Source organism: Lycorma delicatula, chromosome 6 (assembly GCF_047948215.1).
Source record: "Lycorma delicatula isolate Av1 chromosome 6, ASM4794821v1, whole genome shotgun sequence".
NCBI classification, from domain to species: domain Eukaryota; kingdom Metazoa; phylum Arthropoda; class Insecta; order Hemiptera; family Fulgoridae; genus Lycorma; species Lycorma delicatula.
In genome coordinates this window covers 24,183,310-24,202,497 of record NC_134460.1, presented here as the reverse complement: position 1 = coordinate 24,202,497, position 19,188 = coordinate 24,183,310, and the positions used below count along the sequence as shown (strand labels likewise).

Below are 19,188 nucleotides of genomic sequence, written 5' to 3'. Positions count from 1 at the left end.
TAGTTGGTCATACAGTTTTACCCATGTAACAATTGGAATGTCTTACTATATTGTAAACAAAGATACCTCTTCTATCTATTAATTGTACAGATTACCCAAGATCTGTTTTCGTTACCTGCTTCCAAGAAATGAATAAAAGCTAGTACACATTTACTTTCTAATTATGTTACATAATGTATTCATTGTAGCTAGTACATATTCATCAGTTAAAAGAGTTGGGATAGCGGGAGTAGCAAATTTTTGTCAAACTTATATTTTCAGAAATGAAAGGAGTACACACATCAGTTTCTTTCCTATCCTATTTTTTTTAACATTTGCCAGTTGGATGGGTGTGACTGTATACTTTCATACTAGCATTCCTAAATAGTGTAACTAATTAAGTTCAAGTAAAGTATCTGAATTTTTAATTGGATTTTTTTATAGAATCCTGATATATTACTGAACCAATTATCAGAAATTATGTGAACATGTTGGTTTATCTGATAACCAATGGGTTATCGAATTTTAAGTACTTTTATAGTTGTACAATTAGTGATTTCATATGGTTTTTTTATCTGAAAAATCGAATAAAAAAATCAGAAATGTATCTGCTGTAAATTTGAGAAATTTAGGATGAAAACTTATAAATTTAGCTAAAAACCCTGTTTTTTATGTTAGACATAAAATAATAACTTTGTTAAATGTGTAATAACACATGAAACTTATAAAAATTTTTTTAGAGAATTTAATTCTGAACAGAATGGTTCAAGATAAGTTTAATAAAACAAAGAAAATTTGGAAAAAATTTATTTTATTTAGAAACAGTACTTTAGACCAAAGTGAGTTATACGTACGTGTTATAATAATTGTTAAAAAATGATCAACAAAAGCAGTACAGAAGCGTGCCAAGAAATTTGTTAAAAATGGCGGGCTCATTTTTGAACATTTATTAAAAACTGGTACATATAACTCACTTTGGTCTAGAGTACTGATTCTAAATAAAGTTTAAATCTTTCTAACCTTTCTTTGGTTTATTCAACTTTTACTGTTTTGTTCAGAATTAAATGCTCTACAAGTTTTGTTTAAAAATTTTATGTGTCGATTACCCATTTAACAAAGTTATTGTACATCAAATAAAAGACAATTATCCCAATTTATTGGTTTTCACCCCAGAAGTTTCTCAAAAGCTACTGCAGATACGGAGATACAGTTCTGGGATCTATTTTATTTGATTTTTTGGGTCAAAAACCATAAAAAATCAGTAATTCTGTCCCCTAATTAATGTACTAAAAATTTCAGTATGACCTCTTTTCACCGGGGTAGCTAAAATCTTTCACAAACTGTAACAAAATCTTTCACTAGCTGTAACTTTCAAACAAAGCATTTTAGGGCATGTTTGTATGAACGTTTTGCATTATTTTCATAAGTGGAATAGATTATAAAAGTCCTGGAAGAACTTCATGAAACATCCCCTGTTTTTTTTTTTTTTCTTGCTGCATTTTAATGAAAAATTCTGCATTACAGTTGTCATTATAAGTAAATTTGTCTTACATAGTGATGTATTAAATAAAAAAAGTTATTTAAAAACTACTCAAGAAATTATTACTGTTTGCAACAGTGTTCGTGAAATTTCATTGAATTAGTCTAGAATTTAAATATAACTTTCTTTTATGTATTAAAAAATTATTGATTTTATTCTTATAACCTACCTTATTTATAGGTTCTTTGATCTAATTTAGGTAAGAAATAATAAATGCTAGAGTATAATATATTAAATCTGTAATAAGTCAGTAGAGTGATTATCATGTACCAGTGCTAAGACAGTTTACTCTTAAGATATGTAGAAAGAATTAATTAAATTACCCATTACCAGTTTGTTTGAAAATTAATAATTGAAAAAATCTTTTTTTTATTTTGGGGTTGTATTTGCCCCCCCCCCCCACCATGCCACTAATAAAATATGAAAACTGTTTTCACCATGATAACTGTAAAACTTTAATGTTTAAAATGATGATTCAAAAAAGTTTTTTTAAGTTTCAATGGAGAAAATTTAATTCTTTTTTTTATAAATAAAAAAAGCCATTAAAAAATAGTATGCTGTTCACTTTGAGATTAGCATCCAATCCCCCTTAATATTTTCCCAATCAATGCAATTTTTTTTTTTTTTTTTAATGAATAGGTTCAGTCTTCATATCGTAAAATCATATACCAACTATGGTGATTGTATGTGAACTGTTTTTTAGATTTAAAGCCAAACGGATTTTAAAAACACATTGAATTTTGTAATAAAGGTCTTTAGATTCTCTAAAGAACATAAAAAAGAGGTCTTTAAGGCCATATGTTATTGAGGAAAACACAACTTGGGAGATCTTTTTGACCTGTAGCAATACTATAACAGCAGAATTATAATTGGCCTAAATTATAACAGCAGAAAAATAATTAAAAAAAAGGATGACTTAATAAACATATTTAAATTACTTCTGTATTTAAAGAGTATTTGGTATTAATGTAATAGGCAATCTATCTCTGTAGTTAGTTAGTTCTTAGATGGTACTATTGAAATGCTATATTGAATAAAGAAATAAATAAATTTATAAATATAATTAACCAAACTTAACCTATGCTCGCTTTGCTTGCTAACTTGTACTAACTAACTAACTACAGCAGCAGAGATTGCCTATTACATTAATAAAATACTCATTTTATGTGACTGACTGATGATGATGCAATTATGATATAGTTTCTATCAATTTTACAACTTTTAAACATGACAAGAAAGTGTTTAATTAAAAAAAAAAATTAAATAACTTTTTATGTAACTGTTCCTTGAATTACTAGGTTTTTATAGGATTGTTTTCATTTCATGTATAAAAAAATGTGGCATGGTTCCTGCCTGTGTTCAGCATCTATAAATATAATTTGTTATTGTTTTATTTTTATTACAATGTGCTTTTGAAAAGTTTAGTTATGTATGTCATTTGAAAATAATACAGTTTTATGATTAATCATATGATGCATCATGAATGTTATAGAAATATTAAACAAAATTTCAAAAATGAATTTATTGTATATTATCAAGATTTTGTTGATTATTACTTAGTTATTTACTTACTTTTATAAGTAATTATTTTTTATGTTTAATGAAAGCAGTAGTATGGTGTCAGTGTAAACTGATATCTACTATGATAACATTAAAAAAAATTGAAACAAAGAAAATTAGCAATAATTAAGTAAACTAATTTTCATTATCAACAATCCATAGATATTGAAATATTTTGTTAATTTTTTCTGTATGGATGAATGATAAAAAACATAATATTTAGAGACTAAAATATGTTATAATAATTCTGTGAACAGTTACTGTGACTTTGATGGCATACTTTGGCTTTGCCTCTTATTGTCCTTCACGGTAGAAAGAAAACACATTTGCTTTTTGGTATTAAGATCGCTCTAGCCTCTAACTGATTAAAGCGTTGACAAATTACTAAATCTGTTATTTTACACTAAATTAAAATATAAATCTCAAGTTAATATATTTATTATTCGGCACTTAAGGTTTAGATATTAATCATTTATAAAACCTGTGACAAATCTACACCATACTGCTGGTTGCAAGGTACCTTAAAATTTGTGCTACCTATTATAGCAGGTATAATTATTAAACTTATCGTGTATCTATTATTGTATTGTCTGTATAGCTATTTAATTAGCTGAGCCGTCCAGCAATATTTATTGTGATAATGTGATATTTGATTAAATAAAAACAATGATTATATATGTTTAGGTAATCTTATCAGAAATAAAACCAAACTAAATAGTTATATATGTATTACATTTTATAAGCCTTTCCTTATTATTGGTTAACAAATAGAAAATACCAAAACATACAAAGCCTGCATGAAATTTTTATTGTTAAACTATAGTATTTTTTTACTGCCTTTTTCCAGTACTTTTTATAGTGTAATTTAAATATTTGTTATTTTTTTATTACTGTAATAACATATCCTCCTTGCTTATAATAAAAATAATAATGGTTATAATTTGTGTATCCTTTAACCAAGATTAATTTTTGTAATGAAAACAATAATTTTTTTTTTATTTTTACAGTTCTTTTATGGTATACTATATATGTTAATACTTAAAATTAATTTAAGGAATAATTCCTACATGTCATGGATATTATTATTTATTTTTATGTTATAAATATTACTCAATGTCATGCATTACAAATTAATTGCATACTCACAACTCTATAGTTTGTAAGCATACACTGTTAATATTAGTAACTTCCCCAATTGTTAGAAAATTCATAAAAAGAAAGCAAACTTACTTTTTTCCTCATCAAACAGTAGTTATTTATTACATAAAACTATCCAATAGCCCAGTTATTGTACATTTCTCTTTTTATTACAAGGAGTAGCATTTTGAAGAATATTAAGAAATTTGAAAATTTTTCCTTTGAAAGAAAAATATTTTTCCTTAATTTTTACGTATGAATTGTTTTTTCTTATTCTTTCTTTTTGTGTAATGAAGTCAGAGCAAGTAAAAAGTTATTTTTAATAGAGAAGGGATAAGACTGTAACTTAAATAGAGTGTTCATTTCAATGAGTATTAAATTCATTTGCAGATCCTGGGCAAGTAGTAAGCTTTCCTAATCTACTCTGATCGTAAGATCATCCTTTTTTATCATTTACCAAATTTCCTTATCTTTATCTTTGATCACTTCTTTTTGATTGTTATTTCTGTTAGGTCAGACCTCCAAGGTTTTCCATTTTTAGGATGCCAGGACTCGAAGAACCATTGTATCTTGGTATCTATTTAGGGGCTACCTATGGAGTACTTGAGAAACCTATCTGTTCATTACACAAGTCAAATTATGGCAGAATTTGTGTGTCTATCAAATAAACCTGAGTTTATTGATAGCGTGAACATTTACCTTGCATGTTCCACAAATAAATATGTATAATCTGTTTAAAAATATAGATTAACCTAATGACCTGGTTTAATTCAGTTTTTTAAAGGACACAAACATATCATGGAAAATACACAGGTTTATTCTAAAACATCTTCCATTATAAAGTCGTACTATATCTGCTTATCATTAAGAAGGTTCTAGGTTCAAATCAAATGTGGTCAGACTTAGTGGTAGTCATAAAAAATGGAGTGAATAATTACATGTTAGCTTATTGTTGCTGATCTGATCTAAATTACAAAAAAAATCTTTATTTACTACTTCTGAAAAATATTTACTAGAATTCATTTCCAATTGAATTTATACCTTTATAAAACTAGCTGTATTACCTGGTATTCCAGATACTGGTCTTATCTTTATCCATAAGGGAATCTTCAGTGATAATTCAAAACATTGTTTTAAATGTTTTGTTAATTCTTATTCTAATTCTCTTATTCTAAGTTAATTTTTATTATAATAAATCACTTTTATTTATTAAGTGATAAACTTAATAAACTTGTGATAAACACTTTGTTTATCACAAAGTGTTTCAAAACAAGAGAAATTGGACCTAAATATAATAATAACACCCACCGGGTTGGTCTAGTGGTGAAAGCGTCTTCCCAAATCAGCTGATTTGGAAGTCGAGAGTTCCAGCATTCAAGTCCTAGTAAAGCCATTTATTTTTACATGGATTTGAATACTAGATCGTAGATACCGGTGTTTTTTGGTGGTTGGGTTTCAGTTAACCACACGTCTCAGGAATGGTCGAACTGAGACTGTTCAAGACTACACTTCATTTACACTCACACATATCATCATCATTCATCCTCTGAAGTATTATCTGAACAGTAGTTACCAGAGGTTAAAAGGAAAAAGAAAGAAATTTAACAATAACAAAAATTGAATAAAAAAGTTCCCCCTTGGAGTTGTTTAAAAATCTATATCGATTAATTAATCCCTTAAAATCTTTTGCTCCTAAATGTTTATTTTTTTCCACCAAGATAAAACATATAAAGAGATCATACTCACTTCATGATAGTGTTTTTGGTTTTCTTGATTACAACTGCACTATCAGTTCTATAACATTTTTAAACACACTGTTAGCACTTTCACTATTCACCTTCACGACACATCTAACAATGAATTTAATAACTTGTTTTTAAACTATAATAACAATGGTGAAGTAGAATAATTTATTAACAGTGGATGCAATATATGTCACTTATGACATTAATAATGCAGTGTGCAAAGGTTTATTTGAAAATAACATAAGGTATGTGCTGTTTAAATTGTAATAAAATAAATTTGTTTATTTGTTTATTCCCACTACAGATTGTTGTAACTTAATTTTTTTTAATATTAGCATTTTACTTTTAATTGAATAAAAAAGTGATATTATATTATGATCGGTTTTTTGTTGATAAAATTTTGTAAAAGTTATTAATATAACATTATTTGTTATAAATTAAATTTAAATTTTAAAGAAATGGTGTTCCCAATATGATGTAAAATATGTATTTTTTAATATATATGATGTATTTTAGCTAAAAAATTATTATTGTATTTGTGAATTATTAATTCCATTTTAATTTTCTATAATGTTTGTGCGTGTATTTTATTTGTTCTTACTTTGCCAAAATATATTACATAAATATATTTTTTTTGACCGTTAAAAGTCTATTTTGTATATTTTATACATGCCTTTATATGATTATACATATGTACATATGCACTTCATGAATGTACGTTGAAAAATCTGTACCAAATCAAGAAAATGAAGGGAGTATCCCTTGTTTACCTAATTAACCTTTTAAAAAAAGACATTAGTCTTGGTTGCTTAGAGTTTGCTCATGTGAACAAATATATTATTCTGTTTCACCATTTGGCTTAATAACATGTTTTTAATTAAGCAATGTTTTCTTTATTTTCTCTTATTATGAGTTTCAGAAAAGTCGCGCTAAACTATAAACCTATGATCGTCTAAATACCAAAAATCACATTGCTGTATATGTTTAAAACTCCAAAAAAATTTACTTTAACCATTAGGAAAAACTGTTTTAAATACATCCTACTAATACAGAATAACTTTTATGTTATAAAAAAAGTTAACATTTAAAGATCCCATTAAAAATAATAAATAGAAATATACTTCATTTTAATCATATGGCATTATACTAAAGTAACCTCGCATAATTGTGTATTCCAGCATTTTATTGGTACATTTAGATTTTAAGATAATTAACCATAAAAAATGAAATAATTTTCTTGTGGTTATATAAATTAATTTTAAAAAAAACATCAGATTGTTTCATATATTTAGCCGAATGTTTTTGTTTAAAGATTATTTTTACCTGGCAGGTTATTGCTTTCTCAAGCTTCTAAATTTTAGTTTTTTGTTTTTTTTTATGAATGTATCTCAGAAATATCAGACTACTGCATCATTAAATTCAAAACTTAATTTAACAAAATTTAATTAGCTATTTTTTTGTCAGTCATTTTCATTTTTATTTATTGAAAACTGATTCTGTTTTAATTCTTTTTTTTTTCTTTTTAAATTACATTATCATATTAATGTAAGAAAAGTAATATACATTGTTGATATTATATAATAAAATTTGTTTTTTAATACATTAAGTCAGCATTTAAATATATTTTTAGGATGTTAGGATGTACTAATGCAGTCATAAAGAAACATAATGAATTTATTTTTCATTCACCTGATAAAGGGATTCAGAATCTGATAAATTAAATTTAAATTATTCAAAAATGTTTATCTTGTATTTAGAAACTTAATTATTTATGGCACCAAAACAAGTTTCATTATCTACTGACAGATTTTAGTGCAGGAGAATAATTCATTTTAATTTATATTGTTAGTGAAAATATCCATATCTTTAACTAAAGTTTTAATAATTTTTTAATTAATTTTCGTATGAAAATCTATTCTAAAGAAACAAAGATGTCTGTGAAATTACTCAGAGATTATAAAAAAAATTGCTGTAAATGAAACAATTTTACAAAATAATTGTATTCTGCTGCTAGGCTGCAATTTGTTGAACTATCTTTGGTTTATTACATCATTTTACTATTGATCCCGTATTTATATAATCCGCAATATCACACCAATATTTTATAGATTTTTAAGTAAAGTTACAGAAGTTACACTGGGACATTTCAAAAATATTTAACTATAGAAACAAACCATCGCATAAGTAGAAAGTATAAACTTTCTGAAATTAATAAGAATTGTTTTCAGTTGAAAACAAAATGAAGGTAGTAAATATTATTATAAAAGTAATCCTTAGTCTTATTTAGTCTTATATGTTAAGGCTGTTATCATATATATATATGTAATAAAGATTAGTATTAAAAAAGGTAATCCAATATAAAAGTATAGCATATTAATAACAGAAAGATAACAGTAATTACTATTTATATTTGTTTTGTATGTGCAGGGCTGACTACTGGAAATCTCAGGCTAGAAAATATTGTGATTTCTGCAAGTGCTGGATAGCTGATAATAAACCGGTCTGTAGTTTTTTGTTCATTATTCATCGGTAATTATTTATTTTGCACTTATTTAATTATGTAATATTGAAGTTTTTTTTTTTACATGATAAACACATACAATTAATTCTATTAAACTAAATCATATGCTTTATTAATTTTCCTTGCTACTGGTATTTTAGTGAAGTTCTGTTGCAGGTGATTTAGTAAAGGATGTGAACCATTTCTTTGGCATTTACAAAATTAGTTTATTTGACTTATTCAGATTGCATTTAATCACAAGTGCATTCATTTTATGTATTCCATTGTTTTTCAGAAAAGGGTTCATAATCGTTTTGATAATCATAAATTTTGTACATGTTTATGTTTAAAGTTTTCATATAATTTCCTTGTGTTTATTCTTAAAATAAAATAGATTAGTTACTTGCTAACAAATATACTCATAGATTTCAAATTTTTTCCCCTCTGATTTTTTTCATTTTCACATGTTACAAAATTTATGTACCTTAATGTGATTGCAATTTGGTGTAAACATGTTTTTGCTTAAAGTCCAATACTTTATTTATTGAAATAAGTAACCTCAAAGTTGATGTAAAAAATGTTATAAAAATCACATAATTTTTTTTATAACCTGGGAAGTGGCTGAATTGTTTTAATAAGAATTATATATTTTTTTAATTTAAGAATGCCTTTTTTGTGACTATTCACTGAGATAAAGCGCTTCAAAATGAGGCATTATCAATTATTTTATGCAATATATTTTGTTATTAACAAGTCATTTTACTGAACTTAACTGAGTATTGCACACTCATTTACGTCATTTTACAGGATCAATAGAAATTGTAGAATGAAAAAACAAGTGTGGTAACAAAGTGAAGATATTTATAAAGAAATTTTTTACCCTTATAAAGTGATCTACACAGAGAATATATTCTTTTATTTAACTTGTAGTGTGAAAAACGTTTACAAGGACTATCAGCAGAACTTCCTCTACAAAATTTAAAAAAATCTTCAAATGCGTTTGGTTAAAAATGAAGCACATCCCAAAATAAAATCATTTAAAAATATTATTTGAATTTTATTTTTATACCTAAAACTCTTTGTGTAAAATAAATTTTTGCAAATTGTGAATGGTTTTCTCACAGTTAGGTTCTGTTTGTTATTTTCCTTAAGTTTTATTTTTAGATAGATTGTTTATATAAAAAATAGTTATTAAAAATTAAGCTGAGGTTTAAAGTGACACCATACAATGTTTTTTTTCATTCTACTAGTTTTTATTCTCTGAAAAGATATGTGATGTGTTGGGGGTTCATATTGTGCAATATTCAGTTAAGTTCAATAAAATTACTTGTTGATAACAAAAAAAAAAAAACTATGTGTTAAATATTTGATAATGCCACTGAGATAAACTGACTGTGAAAACTTAAAAAAAAAATTGGTTTTCTTAAATTAAAAAATGTGTAATTTTTTTATTAAAACAATTCAGTCAGTTTCCAGGTTATAAAAAATTTATATGATTTTTACTACATTTTTCATTTCACATCAACTTAGAGACCATATGGCTATTGGATTTTACACCAAAGGTTTTCCTTCAGAACATCTATATACTTGCCTCTTACCTTTTTTAATATGTTAGGGAAAATTTCAACTTGTAGTGCAAAGATTTTTAAGAACACTGTAATTTCTGTTCTAGAACAACTTCATTTACTAGTGAAGTTGTTGTGGTTTGAGAGCTCATACTTAGTGCTTATAAATGCTAACTAATTTTTTACACAACTTGTTTATGTGTATTGTTCAGAATATTGTTTCAGAATTTTTACTTATAATTGTTCAGAACTGTTATGTGTTCAGTTTATTTATTTTATAATACTAAAAAAAATGATTATATAATCCCATTTTTAGGTGAGAATTGTAATTTTAAATGGTTATTTATGAACATCATAATTAATGCCTTTTAATTAAAAAAAATTTCCTGAGAGATAAACATGTAAAATAGATTAAACTTAAAATAAATTAAATTTTTTTTTAATAATTGTATTATGTTAAACTGGAAATTATTATCAGACATACTGATAATTTGTTGTATTTCACAGCAGAAGGAAATGATAATTTTTGTGGGTGCAAGTTTGGATTAAAAGTGGTCTGTACATCATCCTTCAATCTATCCTGCTGCTGTCCACCTTTATTAGATACTTAAATAGAATCTTTGTCACCTTGTACTATTTTTTTAGTATTCCACATTAATTTCCAGTAAACCCCCTAAATGTCCTAAAAGTTCATCCAGCTCACTTAATACAAAGATTAAAGATTTGTAAACTAACTTTTGTTGAACACAAAGTATTTGAGCCATTTTGCTATGGGACTCGGTAATAACGATGGGACAAATATTTTCTTTTTAATTAAAGATTTATTGAACTTCTTGCACAGCAGAACTAAATCTTTGCTAAAACACTAAAAGAGATGTAAGAATATACAGGGAGTAAAAAAAAGAATATTCAGGGTTTTAGAGCTGTTTTAATATCTCTTAACTTTGACTTACACTAATGAATCACAAATAAAATGAAAGAGTAACTTTATATTTTTTCCCTACAAGTGTTCAATGTGAGCACCTTTCATCGCACACCATCTAATTGATAAGAGAGTTTGTCCACCATGTTTGGAATAATGGAAGTTCAATCTTGTGGCCCGAATTGGGTTGATCATTAAATAGTGGAGTCACATAGATAAGATTTTTTTATTAAACCCCAAAGGAAAAAATCACATAAAGTCAGATTAAATGACCTTGGAGGCCACCACAAACAAGCTCTATCATCAGGTCCATGCCAACTGATCCAGCTGTAGAGGAAAACATCAATTAACATATACTGTACAGAATTATAACAGAAGATGCACCATCTTGTTGCCAGATAAAATTCTTTGGTCTATCTTGCCGTTGAGAAAAAAGTCATGTACTTTGACATATCCAAATAAGAAAATTTACCCACTCCTGCTAAATTTCAGCAAAAAAAGAAGGCCGATAAACATGCCAATGGGAATTACTTAAAACATTTAATTTTGGGAAGTTTCTTTAGCATTGTAAGAGTTGTTCTGACCTCCACATTCAGACATGTGTTTCCATTAAGATGAAATATTGATTCATCACATAACACAATACGATAAGTTGTCATCTTCATGCTACAACATTTCAATTGTGAAGTTGGCACGTACAGCGTACTTGGTAGACTTAAAACCTTATAACACCTGTAAATGGTATGGACACATATGTAAGTATTTCCTTAAAATATGTCAGCACCGGCATTGATAGTTCGTGGGTGGTCTTGTAACAGATTTTTTTAGAACTGTGCAGGAGAGACTCCCTTACATACTGAACATCTTCTTCAGACACCCTTAGTCATCCTATACTCTTGCATTTATAGACATTTGGTTGTTTCAAACTGATAATGCTATTGACAAGCGCTATTGTCACTTGGAAGACCACAATTAAATTTTCTATTGAACACATTTTGAACAGTTGTACAAATTAACATTTAGTAAACTGCAAAACACAGAAGGCTTTTTGTTCAGAATTTGCCATCTTTGCTAGTATCACTGTTAAGCAGAAAGTTAGGGAAACAATTTACAGCCGTCTACGCAACTTAAACTTGTCATTTTTTTCTTTGATTTTAGCCTTAAATTAACATTGTATACCTTATCCAAGAGATATTATAATAAATACAAAATACCCAATATTCTTTTTTATACACCCAGTGTTTCTAAAAGAAATTTCATTATAAGTTGTTTGAGCTACATGTTTGAAAAAGTGACTTGAAAGATAAATGTAGTAAAAATCGGATGTTTTTTTTGTTTATTAAATGCTAGAAAGTGCCCAAATAATTCTTATTATGGTTTCACATTATTTCAATTAATAAAAGAGCAACATTTAAAATGAGCTATGAATCCAATTTTTATGACTTCTCACTAATATGACTGATATGTTGCTTCAAAATCAAGCTTATGTTTCATGTACTTTAAGTGTAAGTATTATGTAAATTATTTTTAAATTATATATTTCTTTTATTACGCAGAGTATACAGTTTCATGAAACTGGAAAACGGCATAAAGAAAATGTTGCTCAAAAACTTGCCCAACTTACAAAGAGGAGTGTTAAAGAACATAATGAATCCGTTAAAGTTGATGAACAGATGAGAAAAATGGAAGAGGTGAGATTTTTATTAAATACACGAGGTCTGTAAATAAAGTAATGAGACTAGTTTTTTTGGCAGCTAAAGTGGCAACGCTGTAAACTTACTAATAAACATATGTTTATATGAACAGCTGATTTATATTAGGTATTAATATTTTTAGTCTATTGTTGCCACATGAGACGTAAACAAACTTTTCATGAAATGAGTTTTCGTTGTGCGTTATAAAAATGAAGGATACTAATTATGCAATAGTGAGTAAGTGTACGTTGTGCAATCAAATTTTGTATTTAACTTTGTGAGAATGCAGCTGAAACTTTTTCATAATTGAAAAGGGTGTATGGAGATGACCACTCTGTCACGAACCCAAGTTTTTAGGTGGTTTAAAACATTTTCAGATGGCCAGGAATCAGTTGCAGACATTCCATGTTGTAGAAGACTGTTAACGTCAAAAAGTAACAACAGTGTTGAATGAATCTGAGACTTGATAAGGTATGACTGGGTGATTAACTGTCAGAATGATTCAGAACAATTGAATTTGAACCATACCACAGTCCACCAAATTTTGACAAACAAATTTGGCATAAAAATAGTTCGTTCAAAATTGGTCTCAAAAAACCTTAGCGTTGAACAGAAAAACAACAGGGTGTAAGTGTGCTGCGATCTTCTAGGGTGAATTGAAACTGATCCTAATTTTCTTTAAAAAAATGTTATTACTGGTGATGAATCTTGGATATTTAAGTATGACCCAAAAACAAAATGCCAGAGCAAGGAGTAACAACACACTTCAAACTCACCATGTCTCAAAAAAGCAAAAATGAGCAAATCAAAATCATGCTAATCTGTTTCTTCAATAGTAATGACATTGCCCATAAGTAGTTTTTGCCTAAAGGACAGACACTGTAAATCAACATGTTGAGAAATTCTTAAAATACCGGTAAAGAGTTCCCCACGTGAGACCACCCGTCAAAGACAACTGGATGCTCATCATGACAGTGTACCTTGTCACTCTTAACTAATGAGTTTTTGCACTCTCAATTAATGAGTTTTTGGCAAAGAAAAACATTCCTGTACTTCCTCAATCACATTATTCACCTGACGAGTCCCTGTAACGTTTTCTTATTATCGACTTTAAAAAAACACCTTGAGGACAGCATTTTGGAACAGTAGAAAACATTTTAAAAAATGTAACCAACCATTTGAAGGATATTCCGGTTTCTGAGTTTGAAAGAGTTGGAAAAGTTAGAAGAGTGAGAAAACAGTTTGAAGCATTGCGTGACTTCCCAAGGGAATTATTTTGAAGGTGATAGAATCCGTGTATTATTGGAATGTAAATAAACAAGTTTTTCTGAACCAGTCTCATTACTTTATTTACAGATCTTTTATGTATTTTACTGGTCATATTTAAAATTTGTTTATATAAATTTATATTAATATTTATTTATATATATAATTCATATTTAAAAACTAAATAAATTACTTCTTGTAATTTAAAGTTGATAAATTGATATCTTTATTTTGTTGAATATGGTTTTGATTCATGATATTGAAGTATAGTTTTTGAGTGATAAATTCATGTAGAAGAAGTATGTTTGAATTGAAGAAAGCTATTAATTTTGGGGCCAAAAAGCATCTACAAACTGTGATGTGACAAATCATAGAAGTTTGTTCTTCAAGACCAATTTTTGTTATTATATAATTGTGTGAGGGGAACTGTAGTTTATTTATTTTGTACTATTGTTTTTATTTCTATACCTTTTTAGAATAAGTGTACATTGTTTATTATAACTAGTAATACATGTTTTTACCATTTCTATTAAAAAAAGGCTTAACCCAAAATTAAATTGCATTGCATTATCTTATTATTTCCATTTTTTTTTGTTTTTTTTTTCTTTATTTTACATCACATGAAGATGAAAAGTAGTGATAACTAATCAAAATCATTTCTTTGAAAACTGATTAATTAAGGTACTTTATAATTTCAGTAATGAGTATTAAAATCTGGACTTAGTTTTTTTTTACTAATGTGTTTCTTTACAATCTAAGGAATATTTGTTAGCAATAAATAAACTTCAGTTTAATCATTATATATTTTGTATTCAGTTTGTTGTTGGTTTCCTTTCAACAGTGAGTAATATTTGTCTCAACAATAAGAAAAATCCCATTAGTCATGAACTCAGTCTGTAATTCTTTTTTTTTTTCAAAGAAATCAAATTTTATTATTCAATTTTTGTTTACAGTAAAAGCTTTTACCAAAATTCATCATGAATTGTGAGAAATTTTTAGGCATCAGTAACGCATGCAGGAATAAGACTGGCATTATGTATTTCATAGAGCCCATAAAAAATATTCGCATTAATACATAATAAATTATATAGATCACATTCAGAATCGTTAAATGTAAAGAAAGTAAAATGTAAGTAAATTAAAAAAGGTAAGTGCATGTAAATAAGTAAGTATCAAGCAGACCCTCAAACAAAGCTCCCTCAGAAAAAAATAAAAATAAGAATTGACTAGTTCGTACTAATAAAATATATTGCATTGTATAAGATAACAGAGAAGGAGATATGTGTAGATAATTGTGAGGAATAAAATAAATACTGTACTTTTCATATTGAATTCACATGTATAAGTAATTTTTTTCTACCACCCATGGTTTTTTTTTTTTTTTGGAATACCGGTTAAATATGAAAGAAGTGTGTATATTTGCATATTTGTATGACTCTACACATCTTCTCTAAAATGTGATTGCTGTTGTTTTCCTTCTGTGTTTGGCATCTGTAACATCCCTCTTCAGCATTTACAAAAAGCAACAAGCATTCTTGCCCTGCACTATCTTGTATCTCTTTTAAATGGCTGTGATGTATTGGTTGAAGCGCTCCCTGTGTTTTTCATTGGTAGCACCAATATTGTCTTAAGAAGAAATTCAAGTGAGAATTTAAGAAATGGATTTTTAAGAAACATATTATACCCTATATTTTTGTATGATTGTAACAGTAACAACAGTTCTTTATGTCTTGGAAGTTCAGGACTTTATGATCTAAAAACGTTTCACTGTAAAGATTTTTAATGAACCCTTACTGAGTTTTCAGCTTGGCATAACAGATCCTAAAATTTTCCAATTTTAATCAAATTTCTTATTTGGAAGTCCACAAAAACTCTGCCCTTGATTTTAGTATACTCACACCTGGAACATCACCACTAACATCAGAGTCGACTAACAGGATGTAAAAAACTTTTCTGTCCAGGCATAAGCGATTCATTCTTTAACCAATCCTTCTTGATGAAATGATTTTTCTTGTCCCTGTTGTCTAACCCTAGATAAAAATTGTTTATTAAAAAACAATAAAATTTAGTATAGCTGAGTTGTGAACCCATTAAAAATGCAGTGACTTATAAATTACAACATATTGTCCAATAATACTTTACTGATTTTTTTTCAACAGCATTTTAATATTTTTGTATGTTTCCTTCTTGGTAGTTGCATAAGCTAATGGCGTGGAAGGAAATTTATATTTATTGTATAAAAAGACAGTTTTCAAACTAATTTTGAAGATTCAGTGAAATGAATAGCCCCCACTCAGTTATTTTATGCATACGACCAAATACATTCCTTAAATCACAGATATTGTTGATGTTCATTAAATCATTTTCTTTAAAACAGAAAATCTTGAAACACTTTTTGGGTTTACTCCATCAGTAATAACATAAAGCATAATTCCAGAGGAGAATCCAGTCTTTCAGCGTAGAACTCAAGAACTAGCTCTGCGTTTTTGAACAGTTTCAAATCCCAAAGAAGGATGTTTCATTTGGCTTTAGTTATCAGGTTAGATTCACAGGAAGAGGTACATGTTTCTAAAGTAGGGTCACCCTTTTCATTTTTAACTTTGGTAACTGCCTCACCTTCCAATTCATCTTCTATAATTAGTGTTGGAAGATCAGTACTGATAAGTCCTCACTGAGAGGTAAGTCCTCATTTTACTATTTGTTTTGATTTACTAATTACTTATTCCTTTATCTTTATAATAGGGAAGTAACAGTTTGATGAATGATCTTGTGGTTCAGCGTATGGAAAAGCTGAATATCAGGTACCTGTAGTCAGATGTTTGACACAGAGTGAATAGCATAATATGATAATATTATTTTATGTATGTTTGTTATCGCTAAAGAAATACCTGAAATTTCTAATAAGTATCCCTAAAAAATGTTATTGTACAAAAATGAGCAGGATAGAAAAATACTGTTAGCATTTTTGAATTCATTCTAAAAGTTATGTTAGAATCAGAATTAGTTATTCATGTCCCAAAAATTATGCTTACCAGTGTGTAATGAATAAACTAATAGAAGATTGAATAACAATAATATAATTAACTTAAATATTTGAGTAGATTTTTCATTGCAGATTGCCATTTTACTTATATCAGCAGATAATGAGGACATAATAAATATTGTAAATAAAAATTTGTATTACTTAACACTACAAAATAAATATTTCTACCAGTATATAAAAGTAAATCAGCTGTTGATCAAAATGTAAGAAGTGATGTTAGTAGTCATAAAATTCTACATAACAAATATTTTTGCTATTGTAGAAAATTAAATTTTCTCTTAAACATGTGAAGAGTTGAGGTTAATCTGACATAGAGATTAATTATTGTTATGAATTTTTAAACTAATTTTACAAAGGCAGAAACAATATGCTTCTTACACTTTGGTTAGGAGTTGTGTATATATATATGTATATAAATTTACACCGATAAAAATATAAATTTTTGTAATATTTCATATATATTAATTATTACTTATTATTAATTTATTACTTTAATATTTTTTTTTTTTAATATGTATTATTTCTTGTCTTCTGCTGATGATGATCTCAATTGCTATGTCCATCTAGTTTTAGATTTAAGTAATTTACATTTATTTTTTTAACAGTGATCTCACTGGCTATTTTTTTATCTTGAAAACTTACGTTGATGGACAACAAGTAGTAATCAGGTTTATTATATTAATTTTGGCTACACAATTACAGACAAAGGTCAGTAAATATATCCCTTACTGCTGGGTCTTCTTTATTATCAGGCAGGTATTTGTTATTTTTGTCAGTTGTATATTAGTTTTGGTAACGGTCAGAATTGTGGATTGCATTCCAATCCCTCAGACCAGATCAAAAACTTTACTCAGGCTGACTTGGGGATATTTGTTAAAACTATATACTGCACTTATTGAGAAAGTTTCCCTCAAAAAAAAAAAGTGGTGATATTTAATTTACCTGTTGCCTGAAGTTAATTCAAGGAGCACCTTCAATTTGTCGCAAGGAAAACTATTGATGCTTTCTTTGGTGTTCGTAGTGCCATTCATCCCAAGTGGGGGTTGAATTTCCGTACCATGCATATTCTTTACGAAGGTGTCTTAAGGTTACGCCATAATGTTGTATGTTGCACCCATCTGGGCTCATCAGCTACAATTCTAGTGTTATAGGGATATTTTATTATGAGCCCAATGTCTTCTTTTGTTAGCTGTTGTCAGTGGCTACAGAACTGTCTCTCAAGAGCCAATCTCTGTGGTTGCCGGCATGAAACCAATTGACATCCTAGCTATCCGTAGCTAGGATATACTACTTGCTACATCGGAACGTAGCAAGCAGTATGTCTCTAAGAAGGAGTACCTTATTATATCTAGGCATATGCGAGAGATTGAAGACCAAGGTTTTTTACTCTTGGCGGGTTAGGTGGAATGAATATTCTGCTGGTTGATACACGCATGATATATTTCCAGTTTTAGGGGTTTGCAAGCTATTAGGTGGGCTTCCCCCAATTGGTACATAACTCAATTCCTTTCGGGACATGGTGCCTTTAGGAAAAAATTGGCTAGATTTGGTTTGGTCGATTCGGGCTTCTGTCAGGACTGTAGGGTCGATGATACTGTGGATCATGTCCTTTATGTTTGTCCCTAGTACAAGGCTGAACGTACCGGAGTTGTTAGGGAGCTTGAGAGAGTAAATTCCTTTCTTGATCTGCAGGTCAACTGGAAGACCTGCAGAGAATGGACTATAGTGGCTGGCTTACTTTGTTTCCTAACACTGAGCAGAACAGCCGAGGGGGTATAAGTAGAGTAGTACCCCAGGTGGCTAGGGACTGCCTGAACAGTTGATTGGCTGGAGGTAGGCATGTTGGGATCGAGCCACGGTTAATTAGAAATAGTTATGGGGATTTGTAGCATACGTGCTGTTGGTGGGATGACAACTAAACTACCGAGGGTATGGTTAATCATGCAGCCAAGAGGTGCAGCACCATTTTGACGAGGGCAGTTAATGAATGAGTAAACATCGCTGCTGGCAGGATGGTGACTGCACTGCCAAGGGCCTGGTTTCCCATGCAGCCATGAGGTATAGCACCGTCTCAACGATGGTAGTTTAAATGATAAAGTAGATGTCAAACAGGACTCTGCGATGGAGCTAAACGGGACTAGGAGGTCTGCCCTCCTCTCCCTGGAAGACCAGATCGGAGTCCATAGTTGTAATTAAACTAAGGGGTTAACTATCAAGTTGAGTTTCACTAAGGGAAC

At 28.5% G+C, this 19,188-nt stretch overlaps 1 protein-coding gene across 3 annotated transcripts in view; it reads left to right on the top strand.

The window, feature by feature from the left end:
• Nucleotides 1-19,188, top strand: part of LOC142326748 (WW domain-binding protein 4) — a 137,584-nt gene that overhangs the window by 89,504 nt on the left and 28,892 nt on the right. For 2 of the 3 annotated variants that reach the window (XM_075369429.1, XM_075369428.1), the window contains exons 2-3: nt 8,389-8,461; nt 12,505-12,639. In XM_075369429.1, the coding sequence (XP_075225544.1) occupies nt 8,389-8,461; nt 12,505-12,639 (208 nt within the window). Of the gene's footprint in view, nt 1-8,382; nt 8,491-12,504; nt 12,640-19,188 lie in introns of those variants that run through there. The other variant, XM_075369430.1, reaches the window with a different exon arrangement.